General features: G+C 54.4%; 5 protein-coding genes across 5 annotated transcripts; 4 read left to right on the forward strand and 1 right to left on the reverse strand.

The window, feature by feature from the left end:
* Window positions 1-5,996: 5,996 nt before the first annotated feature.
* HER10_EVM0009898 (uncharacterized protein) lies at window positions 5,997-10,207 on the forward strand. The gene is made up of 3 exons (XM_035479370.1): window positions 5,997-6,728; window positions 6,942-9,048; window positions 9,104-10,207. The coding sequence occupies exons 1-3, from the start codon at window positions 6,575-6,577 to the stop codon at window positions 9,240-9,242; spliced, it is 2,400 nt and encodes a 799-aa protein (XP_035336436.1). The 5' UTR covers window positions 5,997-6,574; the 3' UTR covers window positions 9,243-10,207.
* A 2,080-nt stretch (window positions 10,208-12,287) lies between these two features.
* On the forward strand, window positions 12,288-13,468 carry HER10_EVM0004527 (uncharacterized protein; the record flags this gene model as incomplete). Its single annotated transcript, XM_035474169.1, has 2 exons — window positions 12,288-12,743; window positions 12,809-13,468. The coding sequence occupies 2 exons, from the start codon at window positions 12,288-12,290 to the stop codon at window positions 13,466-13,468; spliced, it is 1,116 nt and encodes a 371-aa protein (XP_035335949.1).
* A 1,401-nt stretch (window positions 13,469-14,869) lies between these two features.
* On the forward strand, window positions 14,870-16,516 carry HER10_EVM0005974 (glucanase B). The gene has a single exon (XM_035475572.1). The coding sequence runs from the start codon at window positions 15,190-15,192 to the stop codon at window positions 16,450-16,452; it is 1,263 nt and encodes a 420-aa protein (XP_035336081.1). The 5' UTR covers window positions 14,870-15,189; the 3' UTR covers window positions 16,453-16,516.
* Window positions 16,517-17,892: 1,376 nt separating this feature from the next.
* On the forward strand, window positions 17,893-23,125 carry HER10_EVM0006447 (uncharacterized protein). The gene is made up of 2 exons (XM_035476030.1): window positions 17,893-18,980; window positions 19,140-23,125. The coding sequence occupies exons 1-2, from the start codon at window positions 18,921-18,923 to the stop codon at window positions 21,039-21,041; spliced, it is 1,962 nt and encodes a 653-aa protein (XP_035336128.1). The 5' UTR covers window positions 17,893-18,920; the 3' UTR covers window positions 21,042-23,125.
* HER10_EVM0009315 (peptidyl-prolyl cis-trans isomerase-like 2) lies at window positions 21,229-22,938 on the reverse strand (the record flags this gene model as incomplete). The annotated part of the gene is made up of 1 exon (XM_035478805.1): window positions 21,229-22,938. The coding sequence occupies one exon, from the start codon at window positions 22,936-22,938 to the stop codon at window positions 21,229-21,231; it is 1,710 nt and encodes a 569-aa protein (XP_035336380.1).
* Window positions 23,126-23,496: the final 371 nt, after the last annotated feature.

The raw sequence follows: 23,496 nt of genomic DNA on the forward strand, positions 1-23,496 counted from the left end.
GCGCTTCCGTGGTCCGCGATGGAGCCGTGGGTCGGTTGTCGCCTTTCTCATTCCACATGTTGATTATGCCCAAATTCAATACTCTGTACGGAATAGTACACAAGTACACAATGGTCTGTGTTGCGCATAGCGGCATGGCTGGTCATGGCCATGCTTCGTATCATTTCAGATCGTCTTGTCGTCCCCTTTTTCGATCTGCTGCCGCCGGCGACCATGACCAGAACCCTGTCTCTGGAGTCCTCTCTTTCACCATGTCAGTCGACTAATGTAAACAGGGGATACGACCCGTTTGCCCGGATGCTTGTCGGAGGTTGCAGGTGTACTGTTTGGTAGTCGAGCAAAAAAAAAAAAAGTGCTCCCAAGGATTCCAGGACCTGAGCAGGGCTATTGAGCATCTTGCATCAAAACAACTCCCGACCGCTTCAGACCTTACTGACCGCCTTTGAGGAATGAAAGAAACGAAGAGGCGGTCGGGCATCTGGCATCCCGAGTGATAGTTAGTAAGTGTGGCTCTCTCTTTCTCTCTCCCTCTCTCTCATGGCCATGGGCCTTTTCAAGAGACGACGTGTCTGGGTATCCGGAGGTCGTGTCTCATCAACGATGATTCAGGCGCATCCCAAATCGAACTGCAAAAAAAATGCGTCCCGCTCTCTCGGCCGGGTACTAAGGTAAGTCGCGGTACGCACGCGGCAGCGGTGCGGGTGCGGGAAGCGGTACGGGTTGACGGGTATCCCAAACGCAAGCCCAGCCCAGCCCAGTCCAGCCCAGCGCAGTGGTTCAGTTTTCTGTCATGCTTGTTTTATGCTCTCAACGCGTCTGGTTGCGTTTTGCCGTGATGGTGGTGATTGGTCAATGCAAGTCAAGTAGGCGCGGCGCGTGAACACCGCGTCCTTGAACCACGTTTGAAATGGTGCAAGACCCACAAAACCGCCGCGGTCCGTAGAATTGGCCGTTTGGCGTTTGCTCATCCAGCCGTGTGCCAGCATCCACCTACTTCAGACGTGCTGTGACATAGAACCGTTTTCCCACCTCCGCGATGCGAACACCAGCGACAGGTGCATGCGAGCTGCAGCCTGAGACCCGCGGCGAGAAGAACGGCGGGTCGGCCTTGGAGCGGGACTCTGGGAGGATACCTTAGTGCACATATTGGAGGACATCCTCAGCTACTATGCACGCTGCTCCCTGCTTGTTCCCACAAAGTGCACGTGTATTGGATCGCGTACTTGTCCGCCACCTGCACGACGGAGGTACACAGGGATACCTCTCTTCACCGCCGTGGGTGACAGGATGGGTCTCCGTCCACGGGAACAAGCATGTATTCTGCCGGCGCGCGTTAGTGTAGCTTGTCGAGACACGTATCGTCCGAGTACCGGACGCACCCTGGCCGCCCTAGTATACCGTCCGGGGACCGGGAGACGGGGTCTCTGCCCATTGGCTCGAGGCAGGGGGTGCCCGGCAAGAACTTGCTGCTAATCCTAGCTTGTCCGTTAGAGCATCCCATCCCATCCATCCCATCCCATCCTGTTGGACGGTCAAGACGGTCTTGCCAGCTGGGTATCCTCGAAACCTTGACCAGCACGACCAGCACTCCACGATCAGCTACCGGCTTCACATGGCGCAGACAGAACCCCAGGCAAGAATCAATTAGCAGCTGTCCATCCGCTTTGCTGTACGGATGTTGGGTATTGGTACGTGAAATGGGCTGAGACTTTACCGCAAGATCGTATCCATACAATGACAATGACACAAATAGCGACAGAGGAGGAGGGGTCGATGACCAGCTATGTGGGGGTTTGGTCATACTGATGAGGGGCTCTCTGAGGAGTCGGAGACGCGGGAGGGGATCAGAGAATCATTGGATTCTGGAAGCTGTGTGAGGCTTCTTCTCCAGCCAGGCCTTTCGCGACTCGCCCTTGTTCATGTCCTCCCTTTCGAGTTCCGGAGCCGGGGCGAAATTGCCAACCAAATCGGCGGTCCGGGTTCTAGCGAGACTAGGCCGGGATGGGCAGCGAGCTGCTGGGACAGAGGGGAGCCCCCTCAAGCTGTTCGTAACTGTAATTTCTTTTCCACGTCGCCTCTCTTCCAGCCTCGGGCTCTTGCGAGACGGTAATCTGCGAGCCTCTCTCGGTAGACACATGGGCGACGTCAGTGCTCGTTAACACCCGCCTTCCTATTAAGCAAGGCATGTTGTTCCGCTTGATCCAGAAGCAAGTAATGATGAACCTGGATAACATAGCCCAGTATGCAACTGGGAAGCGACTAGTCGCCTGTCATCTGGCCTTGAGCTACAATGTCATGTCGTTGCATGCCTTATTATTAGTAAGGTGAGCGAGCTATGGGACGGGACGAACTGGTGAAGCGGATACCATGCATATCTTGACTTACCTTGCCATTCAGCTGTTCCGCCTTTCCTCTCACACCGCACACCTTTCATCACGCCGTCTTTCCTCTATTTCCTTCTGGCTGGATGGCCTACAGTCTCGAGCCTCAAGTTCTCTGGAAAGCTCAACGATGATGACCTAACCGGCCACATCATCGTCCCTTGACGCTTCCCGTCATCAAGCCCAGGGCACTTGAGACCAGCACATCAGTGCTTGTCTTAGCGTCGCGTACCACTGCCTTGGTCCAGTCCACCCCGAATGGGACCCCCCTAAATAGCCCGGAAGTCCAGCACCGCTTGCCATTAGCCCGTGTGCTGTAGTCGTGTATAGTGCTCTATATGTGCGTTTTCGTAGGTGCTCAACTGAACTGGCTCATCGACCGGCTCTTTGCCATGGGCTCACGCCCCCCTAGACATCTTGACGCACCCCGGCAAACATCCTTGAAGCGTCCCATAACCCGGCCATCCGCCCTTTGGTTTTCCCTGCCATGTTTCTATGGGTACTAGACACCGGGGTCGTGGTGTCTGAAAGTGGCTAGTTGTGCTCCGGACGGATCGGGTGCGTGCCAGGCCTTGCAAATCTCGTGCGCTCCATTTCACCATCCCGCGGGACAAAATCTGAGCGCTGTAATTTTGGTCGGGATGACAATGGCGGGATGAATAGTCGATACTTTGTGTAATGGTATGGTGCACTGCGTGAGCTCAAGTACCGCCTTCGAACGCCTGTACTGTTGACGGCTTGATGCCTCCATGCTCAAGGGCAGGCAAATCCATCGATTCCATCCTCGTAATTGCTAAATGTAGACAGACAGAGCATTAGCGGCCGCGAGAGGAAGCTGTGCCCCCCAGTCTGGCGACAAATTTTTTTACTGGCAATCCCTGAATCCTCTACGTGCAATGTTGCGTCGTGTCCGCAAGGGGGCCAGCCGATACGGATAGACAGTGATGACTGGGCCCTGCTCTGTCGAGCGGGATGGGATGGTGAGCGACAGTATGTACGAATAGAGCAGAAATATTATCCCTCTCGAGCTTGAGTGGTTGGTATTTGCCCCTATCCGTTCGTCTGTCTCTTGAGCCCTAAAACTGTTTTGGATGGTGATGATGATGGCGAGCCGCGACACGATCCATCTAGATTCCTCGCCTCTTGTGTGTCAGACGAGATGAGGATACTATACAAGTATGGATACAATGATGCATACCTTCATGGTTCCGAGAAATTTGATGGAAATTGGACGAAGGCAAACCAATTGCGTGGGCTGGATGGATCGTGGAGATGGCTCGGAGTTTTGGCAACTTTGGTACTCGGTCACGAATATGATACGGCGAGGTTCGATGTTATTCGATTACTTTTAGACTCTCGTCGACTCGTGCTGTGATTGGAATGAGACATTTGAAGGCTGAATGGAAAGCTGAAGCTGGATGTTTGGAGCTGAAGTCGGATGCCCTACGTGATGCAGAGTGGCAGTGAGGTATCTATCTGTAAGGCCAGAAGTATCTTGTGCGCAAAGTCAAGGAAGAGAGTGACATGGAAGTGGGATCGTCAGTGCCTGCTTACATAGCTCCGGCCCTCCCTTCCCGTTCCCTACCAGTCTATCCGTAATAGGGGAGGTAGCTAAAAAAGAGTGTTTGCATTCCGCCTCTGACATAACAGCACAGCAGGTCAGGTACGGGAGTACTTGTGGAATTACAGGCAGAAAGACGTTATGTAGGCATGTACAACCTGAAGTACCTCATGTAGATATGGAGCCAGGAAGGGCTAACCGACCTGAACCTTACCTCCCGTCATCTGCTGTGAAAGTGAGGAGGACCGGTACGTACCTCCTTCCCTGCTCGGAGTGCAGGCAGGCAGGTGGTTTTTATTTTTGTGGACAGCATGCGTGCGCGGCGTGCCTCTGTGCAAGTGTGCATTGGTGCCAACAGCGATGCAGCGGCATTGGTTCTACCTTCCTGCTTCCTTAGGTCATCCAACCTGAGGTTGCGAATACAACGACAGCGGAAGCAACAGCAGCACGACAGGGTCAGCATGGAATGACAGTGCAGGAGGAGGCAGTGGAAGAAGACGGGAGGAAAGAAAAGAGGAGGCGGAGAAGGTCAAGGACAGACTATGTACCTACCTAATTACGAAGCCGAAGCCGATGAAAAGACAGACAGACGTATCCATCCGGTACCTTGGAGCCAATCAATGGATGGAGGACTCATCACCTCTACATACAGCAGCTTGCCGTCCCTCCTCTTTCTCATCTTTCCCCCCCTCACTTTCAATGGTTCGCTCGTGGGAACTTGTAAGTTGTCACAGGAAGAAGCAACAGCACAGCGCAGCACAGCAATGGACGCAAGCACCGCCGCCGAGGCCCCCTCCTCTTCTCCCGAGTCTGCCCCCCCTTCTATTCGTATCGTGGCGGGTTGCCCCTCTCCACTCCCACTCACTCGTGACCTCCAGCTGGCCGCGGACGTGGACTCTGACGGCGCGGTGGTAAGGTACGTGTATGGAGTAGTCACTGGCGCACCTGCTTTGCGGCCTTGCCTTGCCATGCTCGCTCGCTCGCCCTGCTCGTTCGGGGTTACAGGTTGGCTGGTTGCCGGTTGCTGTGTCGCTGGCAGGCCGCCTGGTAGGTAAACGACAGGGGGGTCTGTCGTTCACCCATCTACCCAAACCTCAGGTATCTTAGCTAGGTACCTAGGTATGTACATACCTCAGGTCAACTCATCCAGTCCCACTTCAGGGCTCCCCCCCCCCCCCCCTCTCCACTACATCCTCGGCCAGCAGGCCCATGGATAATGGCCCGCCGCCCAGCACCTCCAGTTCGAATCCCAACTCACACATCCCTCCCTTGCTCATTCTGATGGAGCAGGCCCAGCAGGCCCAGGTCGGATCTGTTCTGCTGTTCTGGTGGCCCGGTGAACAAACACTGGAGCCCGTTCCAGTTTCCTAATCCCTCCCTTCCCGTCCTTCTTCCCTCCCCTCTCTCTGTGATGTGTGCATTGTGGCCCTCCCACTCCTCCCCTCCCCCTCCTCCCTCCTTCATCCATCTCAGCGAGTCGCAGTGGGGTCCAATGTACTTGGATTAAGATGAATAAATAAAGACACAAAAAAAAAGAAGGGGAGGAAGAGCTATAGCCGGATGTACCTCTTAGGTTGTTATGTCGACCTTCCTTACCTGTGCTTGCCTGAGGAACCCTACATGTGAGATACATCGCCTTGGGTACATCTGATTAGCTGAAGGAGGTACCTACCTACCTACCCAACCCACCTCGACTTTTCCACCTTAGCTATCAAAGTACCTACCTTTCCTCAGGTATTTACCCACCTGGCAGAGAACCATCGATAGAAGACATCCGGCAGTACGTACCGTGCCACTTGCTGCTGCCCGCCTCTTTCCCGCCTGTTCCAAGTGAGGTGAGGCGGGAGAGGACACCCAAGAGACGGGGGGAAAGGTACTTCGTCCAATGTACCTGTCACTCTTCCATTTTCCAGCTTCGGGCCATCGTCGTCCTTCCGGTCTCTCCCCTCTCTTCTCACTCTCTCTCTCTCTCTGCTCTGCTCTCTGCGCCCTGTCTGGGCCCCCTCCCCTCTCTTTCGTGCTCTCTTGCGCTCCCTTCCCCCCCCCCTCCCCTCCTATCCAATGTGTCCACCCCCTCCAATTCACCAAGTCCCTCCCACTGTCGCAGTCCAGTGTCCCCACCGTTCTCACCAGAGACGCCTCTTTTCCTCTTCTTCTCCCCTCCTACTTTTTCTTCGATTCCCCCTCTTCCGTTTTTCTCTCCCACTCTCGTGATCATCATCCATCTCCAACACGCAACCCAACGCGCGCACTCTTCGCCTTTCCCGGCCCATCATCACCACTCAAGCGCGCCTGTCGCCTCTAGACACGCCGCTTCAACACTGGCTACTCGCCAGCTTTTTCCCTTCAACCACACATACGTCCTTCCTATGACCAGAATATCGAACCAAATGACCAGCAACATCTACCAGTCTAATCAAGACACACTTTAAACTCCACGGGAGCGCGCCGAGCGAGGAGGAAACCCTAGGAGCCGGGCGATTTCAACCATCGTTTTCAACAACAAGAGAGCCGCCGTGCACATCGTTCAAGCCGTTATACCTGGTCGTCGCCGTCGTCGTCGTCGTCGCAACAGCTGGCCCAGCCACCCGACATATCTTCAAAAATCGCGACCACCATCCGAGCCTTCAATATGCCTGGCGCAAGCGTCGCAGTCCTTCCGACGTCAGCATCTTCGACGCCGGCCTCACGAAAAGCCTCACTCGCACCGGAACGCAAGTACAAGTGCCAGTTCTGCAACAGAGCCTTCAGCAGGAGTGAGCACCGCAGCAGACATGAACGATCCCGTAAGTGCACCTATCTTCCCGGAACCCCTCTTCTCCCCTCCTCCTCCTACATCCCAAAGCTTCCGCTCGACTGGGAACCCCTCGCAACACTAAGCAACCCCTCCTTTCGACCTTGCCTCGATGCATCATGCGACAACAATTCCACGCAAAGCAACATTCATATCCAGTTGTCTTCACTTCGACTCATCTTGCTAATTCAACTCCTTCTACTAGACACCAAAGAGCGCCCCTTCAAGTGCATGAAGTGCCGCAGCACATTCGTCAGACGCGATCTTCTCCTTCGTCACGATCGTACCGTGCACGCCAAAGACGGAGGTGTTCCTCTTCACAGCGATGGCAAGAGACGTTCAGGCCCGAAGACGAGAGCTATCGGCGGCCCAGCCAAGACACCCATGCTTGACCAATCCGCGATAGACCAGATTGAAGCCGCTTCTCACGATGGCACCTTCGATCTTGAGACAGCCGCCATGCTGGTTGCAGACTTCCAACACAAGGCCGCCGCCGGCGCACGCGCAGGAGGCAGTCCATCGATGCCCTACTCGCCACACGCCATGGATACGTCTGCCACCTACCCCTCGGGTGCCATACCTGTTCCCCAGTGGGAGAGCTTCATGTCTCAATCGTCAGAAGCAAAGGCGCACTCCATCGCATCATCAGCATCTGGCTCATTCGAGTCTCAGCAGTCTTTCAACAGCACCAACACCATGCAACCTCGCAACGTTCAGCTTCCGCCCATCAACGGACAGACTTGCAACGGCCTCGTTCCGGCGCTGCAGTCCATGATCAACTCACTGCCAAACTCCGAAGCTGGTACGCCTGTGCCGCAAAGCCCGTTCGTCACCGAGGCGACCTTGTCAACTGCTGGATTCCGTGCCCCTCAGGTTGCGAGCGACGATGAACGCAACCAGATTCTCGATAACATCCGCGCGCAAGACACTGAGCATGCTATCCCCGACGGTTTCCGCCTCCCCAACCTGGCCTCCCTGAACCGATTCTTATCAACATACTTTGGGCTGTTCCACCACCATCTTCCATTCCTGCATCCTGCATCCTTTGACTCGACCAAGGTGTCTCCGGCTCTGCTTCTCGCAGTGCTGAGCATCGGTGCGCTCTATGCGTTTGATCAAGACCAGGCCTACATGATGCACATTGGATCCAAGGTGCTCGTCAACCAGTTCCTGCAGAACAAGGAGAACTTCAGCTCGCGCAAGTGCCCTCTGTGGACGATGCAGGGTTCGCTTCTCAATATGATTTTTGCCAGCTGGAGTGGTGACCCGAAGGGACTCGAATGGGCATGTTCCATCAAGAGTCTGCTCGCCAACATGGTTGCGGGAAACCGCTACGAGCTCAAGCTTCGTCAGGAAGCCCGCAACAGCGCTCAGCCTACCCGCAGCGAGTGGATCGAGGATGAAGGTTGCCGCCGCACCTACTACGCAGTTTACATCTTCTTTGGCCTGCTCACCTTGACGTACAATCACACACCAGCAATTAGCTTCAACGAGTTTGAGGACTTGCAGCTCCCTTCCACCGAGGGACTCTGGAACCTCAAGGTCACGGACGAGGCCTCTTGGCACGAGCATTTGAAGGCATCGCCTGTGGTCACTTTCATGGAGGCGCACGACAACCTGTTCCAGGGAGAGACACTCAGGTACAGCGCGTTTGCGTCGCGGGTAATGATCAACGCCCTGTTCCTCGAAGTGTGGTACCACAAGCGCAGTCCCGAGGCACTTCAGGATGTTGTGACCGAGTACAAGCTCAGACTCGCGCTGGAGACGTGGGAGAAGTCCTGCGAGCTCTGCGAGCCTGAGAATGTTTCAGTCCCACTGAGTGCCCCTCACAAGGGACACCCTCTCATCTTCAATGCCAAGGCTTTGTACCGGAACGCCAGGACTCGCTTGGAAGTTGATCTGAAATCAGTCCAAGAAGCGCTGCGCTACCACGATTCCTATGAGGTCGCGGCTGCCATGTCAGCCGCGCGGGATCGCGTGAAGCGCTCCAGTGAGATGATCAAGGTCATTCAGGAATGCTACAACTGTATCGAGATTGCCGTGGTCCAAGGCGTGCGCTGGGTTGCACGAACTTCGCCGACCAACTGGAGCGTCGAGCATGCCTTGTGTGGTCTTGACCTTATGATTGTCCTCTCGCTATGGCTCTATCGTCTGGAACATGACGAAGAGCCAGCTACAGAGGAGGAACTGGCCATGTACAACAAGGTTCGACAGCTCTTCGACAAGGACCTCGACGAGGCCTATGCTTCCCAGCTTAGCTCTGTTGTTGCCCGTCTGTGGGGCAGCATGTTGGACGAGGTCGTGGTCTGGGGGTAAGTGACTGATATCACCCTTCTACGAAAGACTAGATGGCTAACAAGACTCTAGAATCACCCGACTTATGGGAGAATCCTTTCGCCTGCACGCACAAGCACTCGTCGGCTACCAGGTCGAAATGGAAGCTTCCTCGAGCGTGTCGACCCCTTCGATGATCTCGCAAGGGGCCGATGAGGATAGCGTGTACTAGTCACAAGATGATTGAACGATTTCCTATGTCTTTCCTTTCCTGAATGGTTTTTCCTTGCGCTTCTTTTTCTCCTTGGCATATACCTCTTCGTCTGATGGGTTTCGGCGTAACGGATCTGGAGTGGTTGATCGAACACTCCCTCTCGGTCTGAGGCTTATTCCCCTTGACTTTGCAGGGGACAGGCGTCACAGAAGAGAGGCTTTTGAATTTTTGGGATGATTATTACGCGTATACCGGCCTGCTCAGCTGGTCTTTTTAGTATCTTGTTTCCTTAGCTTGGTTTTCCTTTTGAGCGTCCCAGCATTGGACATGGTCACGGCAACAACGGGGCAGGTAAACGGTGAAGGGTGGGGGGGGCATTGGGTTCGGCACGGATTCCTGGGTAAAGCAACCCTAGGATATTGGGATAATTCGGGCCCTGCTCACGCATCCCAGAGACTGCCTCAGGGCACTGTTGGCTGGTCCAGGGTGGGCTTGGTGATGACTGTTGCGCGTTTGTTCTATTAGCTCATACTAATGTTTTGTGCTGCTGATATCCATTTCATCTTTCTCTTCTCCTTCGTCCTTTCTTCTCTGCTGATATTGCGTCTGCTTGTTGATCTCTACTCTGTTCTCTCTCCTGCTTTTGTTATGCGCCGTTTCCTATCATTGCTCTTTTTTCGCTTCGCTTTGCTCAGATACCTTGTTCGATATACAGATTGCAGTATTTGCTTATCCTGGAATTTACGTCTACTCTGATTTGATCATCTGCTGTGTAAATTTGTCTTGGCATGAGCGGATTGTATGGGAGACAGATGCTCACAATGGCTGGCTTGAATGTGTACTCTTAAGACAAGAGAACCAAACAAGCTTGGCTTAATCAGAGACGGGGGAGAAAAAGGTGTGGAGCTGGTTCTTGAGCACAAGTGTATAAATAATTTCCTGTCGGTTCAGCATATTTATGAATATCACTTCTCATTGGCATTACATGATGAACTTCCCGCATACCAGAGTGAGGCGACTCTGAGGTGTTTATGTATCTACGCCTTTGCTTGATGACAACATTCCATCATACATTCCACCATACGCGCTAGAGTGCCTTTCTCCCCCACCAGAAAGTCTAGGTAGCTTGGCGACAAAGAGATCAACTTTTGATGTTGGGCGTAGGCCACAACAAAGAACTTGGGAAAGGATGAGGTAGGTCGAGCGGAGCCGGGGCTGGACGCTAATGGGCAGTCTCCAGAAGATGAGCGGACGTGTCATGAGAAGCCAGTGCAGCCATGGGTTTCGTCCCACGATACTGGAGGGTGCAGAAAAGTCGCTTGATGAGGGAGGGCCCTCGAGACAGCGTACCGTGACAAAAGTTGCTGACGGGATTACAGCCGCTGCATGGCAAACGATATCAAGCGACATCACGTCCGGTTTCCTCACCTTCTTGCATTCTCATGGGACACGAGGCTTGTAATCTAATACATGTTGTATTCTGAATCTGTCGCCAACCGAGTCCCAAGTGCAATCGCTCAGCTTCTGCGGCACATGGCCATTTTCTGTGCAAAGGTCATCAAACAAATGTCCGGTAGCGTCGATTGAAGTGAATCAGATCAAGACGAAATAGATTTCGGGATAGCTGAAGTGGCGGCAAGAGAACTGCCTCGTGAATTCCACGATATGCTGAGCCCCCAACAGCTAGACTGTAACCCCCAGAGAAAGCAGACGATAGAGGGCATGCTCTTTGAATTTGACAGAGCCTCTTTCTTGAGAGCTGATGGGCCAGCGGAGCTGCTTTCATTGTCTTCTTCTTTCTGAGACAGCCGGCAGCCCATCGGCGGGGTTTCTAGCCTAGTGGCTTTGGCCTCTCACTCACCCCGCCCATGCCTTGACACGAGAGAGAGAGAGAGAGGAGGAGGGTTGGGGGCAGTGAGAAAAGCTTCTTTGGTCTTGTCTCCAAGCCCGACTTGGGGCTCCAGCACTGCTACGGCACTCTATGATCCGTCCAATCCCAAGGTAGAGTACGGTGTGTTGCGCGGGTTCCTGCAGGGCACACGATACGACGTCGAAGCGACACGACGTAACACCATATGTGGCTGGCTGCCGCCGGAGCCAAATTTCCAACCCAACCCAACCCGAAGAGAACTGAACGGGGGACAGTCGACACACACATACCTACCTACACACACACACTTTTGGGAAGTCCTTCTGCCCATTCTTACCAACGACTCCCCTTCTTTGTTCCATGCAGTCGCTATTCTTACCCGCGTTGTGTTTCAAAGCCGCTTCTGGCATCGCGGTGATGGCGGACGGGAAGCTTGAGACACCAGCCGTCAGTCAGGGCCACATGGTTGATCTTTGATGGGACTATTGTTTCCCTCCACTTGAACAACGGTTGACAACGATGCCGTTATGTTCGAACGTCGTGTCGAACGTCGAGGGCTGTTCCTTTGTCTGCCTTTGAACCTTTTGCCAGCCGCTCCCCTTGGTGCTCCCGACTTCGAGTCCGTCCGTTGAACCAGTCCGTCTAGGGAGGGCCTTGGGTGTGTGTGTGATGTGTGCCTACATTGGGAAAGTTGGAGGGGAGGGTTGTATTTTCGGCACCCGTAGATGAAGCACCCCGTTCAGCCAGAGGCACCGGCACGATGGTTTGGTTGCACTGCATGGCCCTCCGCTCTCTAGAGCTACTACATAGTCTACCGATGATCCTGTCCATCCTTCGGCTTTTTGTATCTGCCTGCTCATCCGTTTGTTGTTGGTGTTGTAGTGTTCCATCTTGCGCCGTTGCTCCGTCTCTATTCTTCCACTCACGCCTCACTTACTCTCATCTTCGTCTGGGTGTCACCCTTTTCTTCACCTGCATCTCGTCATCCTTTAGCCTCTCTCCATGTCTTGACTGTGTCAAAGACGTGCTTGGACTGGCTCTACTTCTCTGTCAAAAACTTTGGATGCTTGTACTACTCTGGCAGTAGTAGAAATATTTACATCCTCACGTCACTTACAAGGTCCCGTAAAGACCGACAACAATCTTTTCTTACACCCACTTCACACATCTACATATATCACCACATATTCACCATGAGGAATCCTACAACAGCGTGCCTGATTGCGGCTAGCTTGCTCTCAACTCTCGTACGCGCGGCCTGCGAATGCGGGTATGCCACCAATATCACCGGCACCATGGAGGTCTTCACCGACCTCATCGAGACAGACTTCACCAAAGTCAAGAACATTACGAAAAACACGGACTGGGCCCGTCAAGAGTTCAACAAGACGAACACAAACGCCCGCGGGCCCCTGGGAGAAAAGTTCATGACCGAGAACGTCGCCTCCGTCCACGAAGGGTCGAGCTCGTTCGGGCTCAGCTCGACAAAGGCCGACGCCGGACTGCAGCTTCTTGTCGAGAGCGCCACGACGAATGGCCTGGTGCCAGGCGCGGAGATCGACTCGTCGCGTCAGGATGTGCAGTATGGTTCTTTTAGGGCGATGATGAAGATCCCAGATGTTGCTGGGACATGTGCTGCCTTCTTCTGGGTATGTTGCCATTGCCACAAATCCCCCTTTACATCTTAAATCGAGTTCACTAACGTCGAGAACAGTACCACAATGACACACAAGAGATCGACATGGAGTTCCTCACAAGAGAATTCAACTCGTCAAACAACACTTACCCCGTCAACATCGTCCTCCAGTCCCGTGCCTCACTCGAAAAGGGCTACAACGCCGCCGACACGGGCAACTTTTTCAAAGTAAACCTCGGCTTCGACCCGACCGCGGACTTCCACGAGTACCGCATCGACTACCTCCCCAACGCCGTCACCTTCTACGCCGACGGTAAAGTCCTGGGCTCCATGAGCGGGAGCGCCGTGCCCACGGAAGGGGGCCACCTGATCCTCCAGCACTGGAGCAACGGGAACCCGCTCTGGTCGGGGGGCCCGCCCAAGCAGGATGCCATCTTGACGGTGGCGTCCGTCAGGGCCTACTTTAACTCGTCTCTCGACGCGCGAAAGGCCGACCACGAGGGCCGGTGCGCGGACCCGACAGCGCCGGACGCCGTGTGTATCATCCCGGACGCGCCCGACTTCTTCTTCACGAAACAGACCAACATGACCAACAACCAGACCGTTTCTGGAACACCAGGCTCTGGTGGAGCCGGTGGTAGTGGTGATGGTAGTGTTGCAGCCGCTGCTGGGACGTTAGAGGCGCCGTCGTGGTCTCTGGTCGTTGGGTTGTTCCTTTTGGGGATATGGTTCATCTGATCTTCCTCCTTATGTCTTCTTCTTTCGTCCCGGCAGGTTGGGTCTACTCGGTCTTCATTTTTTTGGACAATGAGGGGCTTACGAATTCTCATTTTCTTCTACCAGCATAGCATGAGGCGTCTCTGGGTCTTGTGTTTTGACCTGAAAAGGAGGGCAGGCCGTCAGATGGTCATGCGCTTCGTTCATCAGACGATGTTACTTCTTTACTACTTACGATGACCACGAATGATATCCACTACTCGTTCCTACAAGACTACATTCTGCCATTTGACGATTAACCATCACGCTGTGATATGCCAAGGGATTTGGTTTCCCAAGTGAAGAACCGTTCTCATGATGAGGCGGGAGCCAAATGTGGCAGGATCTTTGACCATAAAGGAGCTGATAGATCGGATGACCAAACCGTTCGTCGCAGAAAGGAATTTTCTCTCGGATTCCACCAACGACGTATGAGACGTCAGCTAATATTGCAACACTTCCGAGACCACCAAGGGCCCAAAGAGGCGAATCATTGCTATTCCGCGCTAAGCAGTAAGCAATGGGTTCAACACATGTAGTCGAGGAGCCCGTCATCTGACCCAACTTTTGACAGCCAGACGATCTAACCCACCGGCACTCAAGAATGTCTCGCGATTCCCCAGGAAAACGCGTCTCCAAAAACTGTTCCTTGGAGGGGGATCAGCCGCCCGCACATGCATGCCCTTTAGCCCCCCCTCCATACCCCAAAAAGAAGGCACATGAACAAGGAGTGATCGACGACTAACTGGCCTCTCACCGTCCGCCTCGGAGGCTCCCGCAGCTGTTCAGTAGCGTCGCCGGGAGTTGGGGCGCAACCTCCAGGATTACTCTGTCGAGTCAAGTTGAAGTCTCTTCATCCATCCCGAGCGGCGGGTGATCGGTTCCCACACCCCACAAAGGGTTCGAGAAAAGAGCCCGGGCCGAGACATTATTACCCCAGGCTTTGTGGTCCTGACTGCAGAATGCAGATATTGGTAAGTTACTCGGGTTTGAGTGCCGTGAGTGCTTTGCGGGTGAATATCTGGACAACTACCGATGCCCTTCTGAAGGAGCAATGCCTGTCTGCATCCGCACTCACCCTCCTCTCACTTACACGAGACGGGTGTGAAAAAGAACTGCGCTGCTTTCTTACACTCCACCAGTCCTGGAAAACTAAGGCATAACACCTCACCCAAGACCACGAGGATGAGCCTTATGAGGGGTCTACCGTCTGCCGGCCGAAGCGTGGAGCCGTCTCGTCACCAAATAAAAAAACCGGGCAAGACAACACGTCCATTGCTAGTGGGGTCAAGAGGCGAACTAGTCCCGCATATCCATGTCGACGATTCCGTCATATCCAGCCCGTGCCAGCAAAGGGAGGGAGAATCCAACACATCACACTTGCGCGTCGCGTATCCGTCCTGGGCTGTTTATAACCAGTTCCGAGTCACCCAATAGTCACCTGTAAATCCTGTTGGAGGGCAGGGGGGCCCAAAAGAAAACTTGCACATGGCCACCCTGGCTAAGAGGTATTAGTCGCGCTTGTCGACGTTCCAAGGTACGGGCCCATCAAGCTTGGGTCCGGAGGGGATGCCGTCTTGGATGATAAAAAGGCTTGAATCGTCATCCTTTTTCGGGAAAATAGCTTGACACCCCTTGGCCCACCAGAGAAGAGACATAGAACAGAAAACACAACAACATAACAAGGCGTAAGAGAAGAAGCCATGACGAGATCAACCCTCGATATCGTTCTCCAGAACAATACGGGCTCCGCCAACGCCTACGCCTACGTAACCGGCCTGGACCTCAACCGCAACAATGCCGTCTTCCTCCTCCAGGCCGACGGCGTCACCGGCTACTACCCGAGCTCGCCCTCGGACATCCTCCAGGACGTCGGCGCCGACACGGCGATCCCGCTCGGCGCGCCGGGGTCGACGAAGAAGCTGACCATTCCCCAGATCGCCGGCGGCCGCATATGGTTCTCTCGGGACGGCCCGCTCAAGTTCTTCCTGAACCCGGGCCCGGCCGTGGTGGAGCCCTCGGCGACCAACCCGGCGGACCCCAACTACAACCTCAACTGGGGCTTCTGCGAGTTCACCTTCAACAGCTTCCAGGTCTACGTCAACATCTCGTACGTCGACTTTGTCAGCATCCCCGTGTCCCTGACGCTCGAGAACGACGCCGGCACCGTCACCAACGTGCCAGGGTTCCCGAGCAACGCCCTCGACACCATCTGCGACAAGCTCAAGGCACAAGATGCCGCCGACGGCGCTGGCTGGAGCAACCTCGTCGTGCGCACGGCGGACGGGTCCGCCAACCTGCGCGCCCTGAGCCCCAACTCGGGTATCGTCATGAACCAGAACCTCTTTAACGGGTACTACCAGCCCTACGTGGACGCCGTATGGGACAAGTACCGCTCCGCCGACCTCACCGTCAACACGCAGGCCGAATGGGGCGACGTCAAGGGCCGCGTGGGCTCCGATAATCTCCTGACGTTCGGCTCCGTCGGCTCCTTTGCCCAGCCCGCCGCCCGCGACATCTTCAGCTGCAGCACGGGGCCGTTTGGCGGGTACCCCAATAACCAGGCTGAGATGGGGGCCATCGGCGCCCGCATCGCGGCGGCCTTTAACCGGTCGACACTGCTCATCAATGACCGGCAGCCCGAGGGCGAAAGCGTGGCCAACTACTACAAGGACGTCCGGACGAACCACTACTCGCGCATTTGTCACGAGGTCAGCCCCGACGGCCGCGGCTATGCGTTCCCCTACGACGATGTCAGCTCGTCAAACGGCACCGACCAGTCCGGCTCGCTGTTCGACTCCAACCCGAAGCTTCTCACCGTTGGCATCGGCGGCGGCAATGGTACGACTGCTGCTGCGGCTGAGGGCCCGACTGAGGTTGCAACGAAAGAGGCTGTAACTGCTCCTGCGACAACGTCAGAAAAGCAACCGCAAAAGGAAGAAGCGCAGTCGCAAAAGGAACTGTAAGTGGTTGACATCCGTATCTCGATGCAAACCCCCCCTCCCTCCTCAAGAATTTGTAATTGTGTCTGATACGTCTCTCTCATTCGCAGCCGCCGGAGCAATACCAAGAGCAAGAGGCAGAGGCTGTGGGCCCGTGTGAAAGCCCTGGTGTAATAGGTCGATCGATCGATATTGGATTGCATTTTGGCGTGGATATTCGTAGATACCAGACAGTTGTGCGCATATGTAACCATCACATGTCACATATCATCATTCTTTCTCAATCAATTAATCAAATATCGAGCTTAAAGTCCCGACCAGGACCTGTGTTGTTTTGTTTGTGTCGCCGGCGACAATGCTCCGCATGTCTCTGGCCATGGCAGACATTCGGGCTCCATCTAAGGCTCGATGGGGGAACACCAATCCTGGCGGCGTCATCGCTGTTGAAACTTGAACGAATAGTCTGTCCGTGTCTTAGACAACATTCAGGGTCCGTTGCTTTTTTCTGCAGTAGTAGACCAATGCAGCGGGAGGAAACGCAGCGTTTGGTCGACTCGGACCCGGTCACTGGTGACGAGGCCTCCGAGAATACCCAATCAATTGTACGGAGTATAGACACAATAGCAGGCAGGTAGTTTGCATCCGTATGTCTCTTCTGCGGTGACACCTCTGACAGCAGAAATGGTTCGAGGAACTTGGACAGGGCTTGCTTTCGATTCAGCCCTTTTCCCTCTGGAGCTGCGACAGGGAAGCGAACCCGACAGATTGCCAGATCACGGCGTGCCGCCCCGGAAAGCGACCAGTCACCTTTCGGCGGGCACCGCAGGATGCAGAGTCCCAGAGGGAACTTGAAGGAAGCGAAGGCGTGGGTCAGTCATGCAGGTTTAGGCCGCTGTCTTTCGGTCTCTCTCTTTCTCGTGGATCCCACCGGAATTGAACGAAGAACGGGATTGGGAGAGACCGTTAGAAATCAGCATGCAGCCGGCGGCAGTAGGCTGTATTCGTACTAATTTCGCAGGAAAAGGGCTGGGCATTTGGCTGGGAAAACGGAGCTAAAACAATTTCAACCCTGGCCTCAGCTCCGCTGGAAGCCCTATTCGATGCATGCCGCACGCGAGCTGCAGCCATTCCCGTAGCCTGGAGGTGACATGGGCGACATACGGATACTCGTACGAAGATTCGTACGTATGCGCGCTCCCTTTTCCTTGAAGGTATTCCACGAGTTCTAGTCTCGACTGGCGATGGCGATGACGATGACGACGAGTCACAGAGACTGTAATACGACAGAGGATAATGCCGGAATTAAAGGGGTACGTGCAGACCGATGATCGATCGGGGACGGCCCTTGGATTGTTCCCGAGAGAGATTCGAGAAACACGGAAAGGCGGCAACAGGACCCCGGACCGCGGACGGATGGTTTATAATTTGCTGCTCGACCGTTGGGACCGGTGACAAAAAGTCTGAACAAGATCAATAAAAACGCAATATGGATCAAACCTCGGCACCTAACTGGGCTCCAGAAGACCCCCAGGAGGCCCCAGTTCGGCGCTCACGAACTGTCCGTCACTGCAGTAGCTCCTCCGAGGGGTTCCAGTCCCGCGAAGCCCCCGGTCGGTCGTTTGTTCCGAAAGGGCCTAGACGCGGCCAAAAAGACGATGTGCAACAGTGCAACCCGCGGAAAGTGAGGTGCTTCTACTGCTGGCCTGCTGCAAACCAAAAGATGACAGCTGCTGGTGCGGCGTGCCGGTGCCGCGGAGAGGAGGCGAATAAGGCGATAACGCACACACATCCCGCTCTCAGGTCGTCTCTCCGTCCTTACAGGAAACGGGAGGGAGAAGGAGGCCAGGCTTAGGCTCACTCTTACTCTCACTCTCCAATCTCACTCACCTACCTCAACTCTCTGTCTCCTCACTCCCCCACATCTGCTCTCCTCACCCATCCTTCAGTCGTCCAGAGAACGTTTCGCGGCTCGCCGTACGGATACCTTCACAGGCTCACGCACACAACGAGGCGTGTGAGCGTGTGCCACTTACACGTCCAACGTCCAATTGCAGACTGCAGCCAATGTCCCTCCTGATCGACCACATCAAGGAAACCTGCCACCCCTCCTCGCCGCCGCAGTCCGTCATCTCACATTCTCGACCCCAAAGGACCCGGGAGGATTCTCCCGTTGAGAGGATGTGACCGTCTTGTTTTTTTTTTTTTTGCCCTCCCCTCTTCCATCGGGCTGCCCGCGGTTTGCTCCCCAAATTAAATCTTCTGCCCAGTCGTCTTGGCCTCGCACCTCCCCGCTTCGATCGCCATTGCATAACGGAGTAGATCCAGTGTCATGATCTGATCCGATCATGGCACCCACATGAAGCGACCCATCTCATTACTCAGCTCTTAACCTAGCACTGGTCCCTTCTCAACCTCGCATCGTGGCTTTTTTAGTTGTCCGTTTTTCTTCTGGTCCTCTTGGCTGCTCTGGGAGAGATACCCGTGTCTCCAGCATGGTCTACTGCGGTAAGCCGTCGAAAGGCTGTTCCAACTGTCGTGAGCGCAAGATCAGGGTAAGTTCCCTATCCTTGTTGTAGATATTCCGCAACTCGTGCAGTTAGGTCTGCTCTCGTCCTTGATTGGCAAAGGTTTCTTGCACGTCGGCGGGGAGGCAACGTCTTCTCGAACGGCGGGAGAGTCTTCTGACTTTAGGCTAATGACGACGCCAACAGTGTGATCAAAAGGAGCCCGGCTGTGGCCAGTGTGAGAAGCGACAGCAACAATGTCCTGGCTACCGAAACCTCGTCGACCTCATGTTCCGAGATGAGAGTTCTCACGTCATCAAAAAAGCTGCCAAAACGAAGGCAAGGGGTCGATTAAAGAATGCACAGGCCTCGAGTGCCGGATCGTCCTCCGAAAATGTAATAGCAAGCACCGACCACGACAGCTCCGATCCGAGTCCTCCTGGAACGGCCGTGAGACCCGGCGTTCGGCGCCAATATCCACCTCGTCCCATGGATACCACGATGCAGAATATGACTATTAGGCATCGGCCACGGCAGATCCAATGGTCTTCCTCCTCCTCCGATAGCGAGGACGACGAAGACGGGCCTTGGTCAATGGCACCACGCGCAAGGCCTCTGTACTCTTTGTCGCCCTCATACCAGGAACGTGGCACGGCCTTTTTCTTCTCTCGCTATGTCTCCATGGACGAAAATGCCTGCCATCAAAATTATGACTTCATCTTTGATGTCTGGCGCCCCGCCAGCATGCTGCCCAGTCGACAGGCGGACGGCGTGATGGCTAGTATAGCTGCTGTGGGCTTGGCAGGCCTTTCGCACCTGACAATGTGTGCAGAAATGATGGACTGGTCGCGTCGGAGCTACGGCGCTGCTCTCAAAATGACAAATGATGCTCTAAGGGACCCAGTTGAAGCTGTCAAGGACACCACCATGTTGTCCATTCTTGTTTTGGGGACCTACGAAATGTTAAGCGGTCGTACGAACCAGACAGTGAGGGCATGGCAAAACCATCTCAACGGTGCCTCTGCTCTGGCCAAGATGCGAGGCCTTGGCCAGTTCGCAACTAGAGCGGGGGCACGAATGTTCATGATGCTGACGCAGATCGTCCTCATCAACTGTATGCAGAGAGACATGCCCATGCCGCAGTCTCTCATCGACCTCCGGAACCAGCTGGGTATGCTATCGGGCGGAACTGACCCTGGCTGGCGATTATCTGGTCCCATATACAAGGTTATGCAGCTGCGGTACGACATTAACAGCGGAAAACTTAACCAGACGGCCGATATCATCAACCAACTGTCCAACGTCGATCAAGACTTCGCGGATGTCATTGCCGATTTGCCTGAAACGTGGAGATACAGATCTGTGAGGCTTGCGACATCACACCCAGCCGTTTTCGATGGTCACCGCTGTGATGTATACGCCACGCTGGGGCTGGCTGCGACTTGGAACGGCGTCCGATCGATAAGAATGATGGTACACGAGACCATCCTCGGGGAGCTTTTCAAATGCTTTCAGGGTCAACACATTATGCTCTGGCCGTACGAAGCAAAATTACAGCTGGCAAAGTCTGTCGAATTGTTGGAGAAACTTTGCGAAACTGTGTTGGCCAGCATTCCTCAACATTTCGGCGTTGTCAATTTTAGAGACGCTCTGTTTGGAGGAGGCGGCGGCGGCTCACCGTCAGCCATTGTACCAGTAACGAAGTCTCCGTCTCGAATTGTGCGATCCCCTTCGATTTCTGCATCGTCGTCTTCGCCGTCGTCCGTGGCTGAAACGCCGCCCAGCCCGAGGTCTTTCAATGGCCCAACTCTGCAAGACCCAACCTACGCGAAGGGCCGCAGCAACGATGCCGAGCGGTTCATGACCCTTGCCTCCGCAAGCAATACGATTGTGTGGCCGTTGTACTTGGTTGGAGTTTCATCGTGTTGTACGCAAGAAGTCAAAGACTTTGTCGTCGACCGACTGAAAGCGATACTCGAAGAGTCGGGGTTGATGCAGGCTCATGGAGTGGCACTCATGGTTCGGGACAAGGAGGTGTATATTCCGTGGTCTGATGTATCCTGGAATCGGATGCCACAGACACATATACCGTCCGACTTGATCGTATAGAGCTGGAGAGCTTAGTGAGGCGTGGCTCAAGCGCTTGCTGCCTTTGTATCAATAGACATATACATAGATGGTGCGCAGATGATCCCAAGAGCTTTGGATGCGCGTTATGATGGTCAAAAGGGGTATCATGTCTTTTCTTCGTCCCGTAGCCTTTAAACTATATCAGCGTCAACTCGGCCACGATGTCTCACCAGTTATCGAAATTGCCGAATCCGCCACTTTTAAACTTCTTCTTGGCCGGTTCTTCCCAAGTATCCAGGTCGGTCGTCCCCCTATCTGTAGCAGCGGAGCCCTGCGACTTCAGATATTTGCCCACGCCAGCACCGGCACTCCCACTGTCCACGGTACCGTCGGCTCGGATCCGCTTGCCCGTCCACGTTGTCTTGTCGTCTTCGGTACCTCCACTCAAGGCTATTGCCTGCCTCTTCTTCTCCAGGTTCTCAATCTCACTCTTTTCCTTGAGGAACTCCTGAAACGGATCCAGATAGACCACGACGTCTTTCATGACAATCTTGTTGAGAGGTCTGTCGGATCCGTCAGTGGGAACGTCTTCCATCTTGGAAAGCACGTCGAGCCCACCAACAACCTTGCCAAATACAGTATGCTTGTTGTCCAGGTGCTTCGTTGGCCGATAGATGATAAAGAACTGGCTTGAGTTGGTATTCTTACCTTTGTTTGCCATGCTAAGAACGCCGCGAGCATCATGCGTCAAAGGCCCGTCGAACTCGTCTTCGAAGTTTTTTCCCCAGATGCTGGTGCCGCCCTTGCCTGTGCCTGAAGGATCGCCTCCTTGGAGCATGAAGTTTCTGATGTTTCGGTGGAAGGTGACACCCTTATAATAGCCCTTCTGGGCCAGCCTCGTAAAGTTCCATACCGCGCGAGGTGCGTATTCCGGATACAGTTCGATATTGAGGTCGCCCAAGTTTGTCTCTATGCGGACATATCCTTTGATCTTGACCCGTTTCGGCTTGAGCATGTACTCTTCATCAGTTAAGAGTGCCCTCTCGCCACTCGTCTCGGGCGTGAGGCCTGTGCTGGTAAAACTGGCGGCAGCTCTGCCGTTGGTGTAGACTGCAGCATTTGACGGGATCTTCTTCTCCGCTACCATGGATTTCCTTTGTGCTGCAGATGTCGCCTTCACAACGGCACCTGAAGAGCGATTGACGTCGGCACCTCCATCGCGTTCCTTCCTCGCTTTCTCGACAGCCTCCTTTGCGCGCAGAACCTTGTCACCAATCCTGCCCAGCGCATCGATGTTGACGTTGCCATTCTTCCGCTCTTCCTCTTGCTCTTTGCTCAGGATAGCATCTTCGCCATCCTTGAGGTATTTGAACTGGCTCAAGTCTCTGCTAGCAGCGTTCTGGGGGTCCTGCAAGGTAATAATATCCGCTCTTGTGAACTTTTCGTCGTCAACAAGATCCTGCCAGTTCTTCGCCTTGATATTCATTCGTTCGACGGTCTCCCAGGCAAAGACGTTTGCATATGTTCCATGTCGAATCGCAACGATGTGAGTGTTATCAGTGAAGACCTTGAAGGTGACGGGATCGATCAGATCGCCTTGGCCATCGCTTAAGCCTGCGCTCCTTGAATCGGTTTCGGCGTTCCTTGAGAAGTTGAGCTTGATCAGGTCTTTGGCGTTCAATGGCTCGCCATTGACAGGATTTGTGTTGTGTTTATCCAACCACGAGCTGATGATTTCGACGTCGAAGATGGTACCATCCTTGGTGCAGACTGGATTCTTGAAGGGCTGCAGGCTGGCGGCACAAAAGTTGAAGGGCAAACGGCGAAAGGAGCCTCGCGACCGTGAGTTGACATTAGCGCCGGCGCTGGCAGAGTAGGCATCCGATGATGACCACTCAGAATGGGTGATGTAGAGCTTGTCTGTGTTTTTTCCCATTGTCGCCGTTAATGGGAGTCGGTCCTTAGGCGCTGTTGAATGAGGCTGACAGATTTATGATGGCGGAGCCGCGATGTGAAAGACGTGGTTGTTTCGTCGTAGCCACGCCATACAATAATTGCAGAAGTTGAATCTGAGCCAGGAAACGCGATCGGAATCTTCACCAGGTAGTAATCATGCAGGAGGGACGACGACCTTAGCGACATCCTGGCAGGGTGGCTTCCTTCGTCGGCCCCAGCGGGGTGGCTGCCGTGCGGTGGCACCTTGTACCTTCCATGTAGGTATGGGGCTGAGGCAAGCTGTCCTCCCTACCTGACGGGTAGGTCCCCTTACCTTCGGGTACCTAAGCTACCTTTTTTAGGGATATCTACCTCTAAAGACGCAGAAAGGTACCTATGTTTCAACTAGCAGCTCTGCGTAGAAACCAGTAGCGCAGTGTTCCCTGGCGTACTGACCAATGAAACTCTCCATGTGTTGAAAGTTCCAGCAGTAAGCGTACGTAGGTACCTCGGAGCTTGGCACGCACCTCCCTCACGCTGCAAGTTTCGCGCAAGGTCC

Source organism: Colletotrichum scovillei (assembly GCF_011075155.1).
Source record: "Colletotrichum scovillei strain TJNH1 chromosome Unknown Contig00003, whole genome shotgun sequence".
In the NCBI taxonomy this organism is placed as follows: domain Eukaryota; kingdom Fungi; phylum Ascomycota; class Sordariomycetes; order Glomerellales; family Glomerellaceae; genus Colletotrichum; species Colletotrichum scovillei.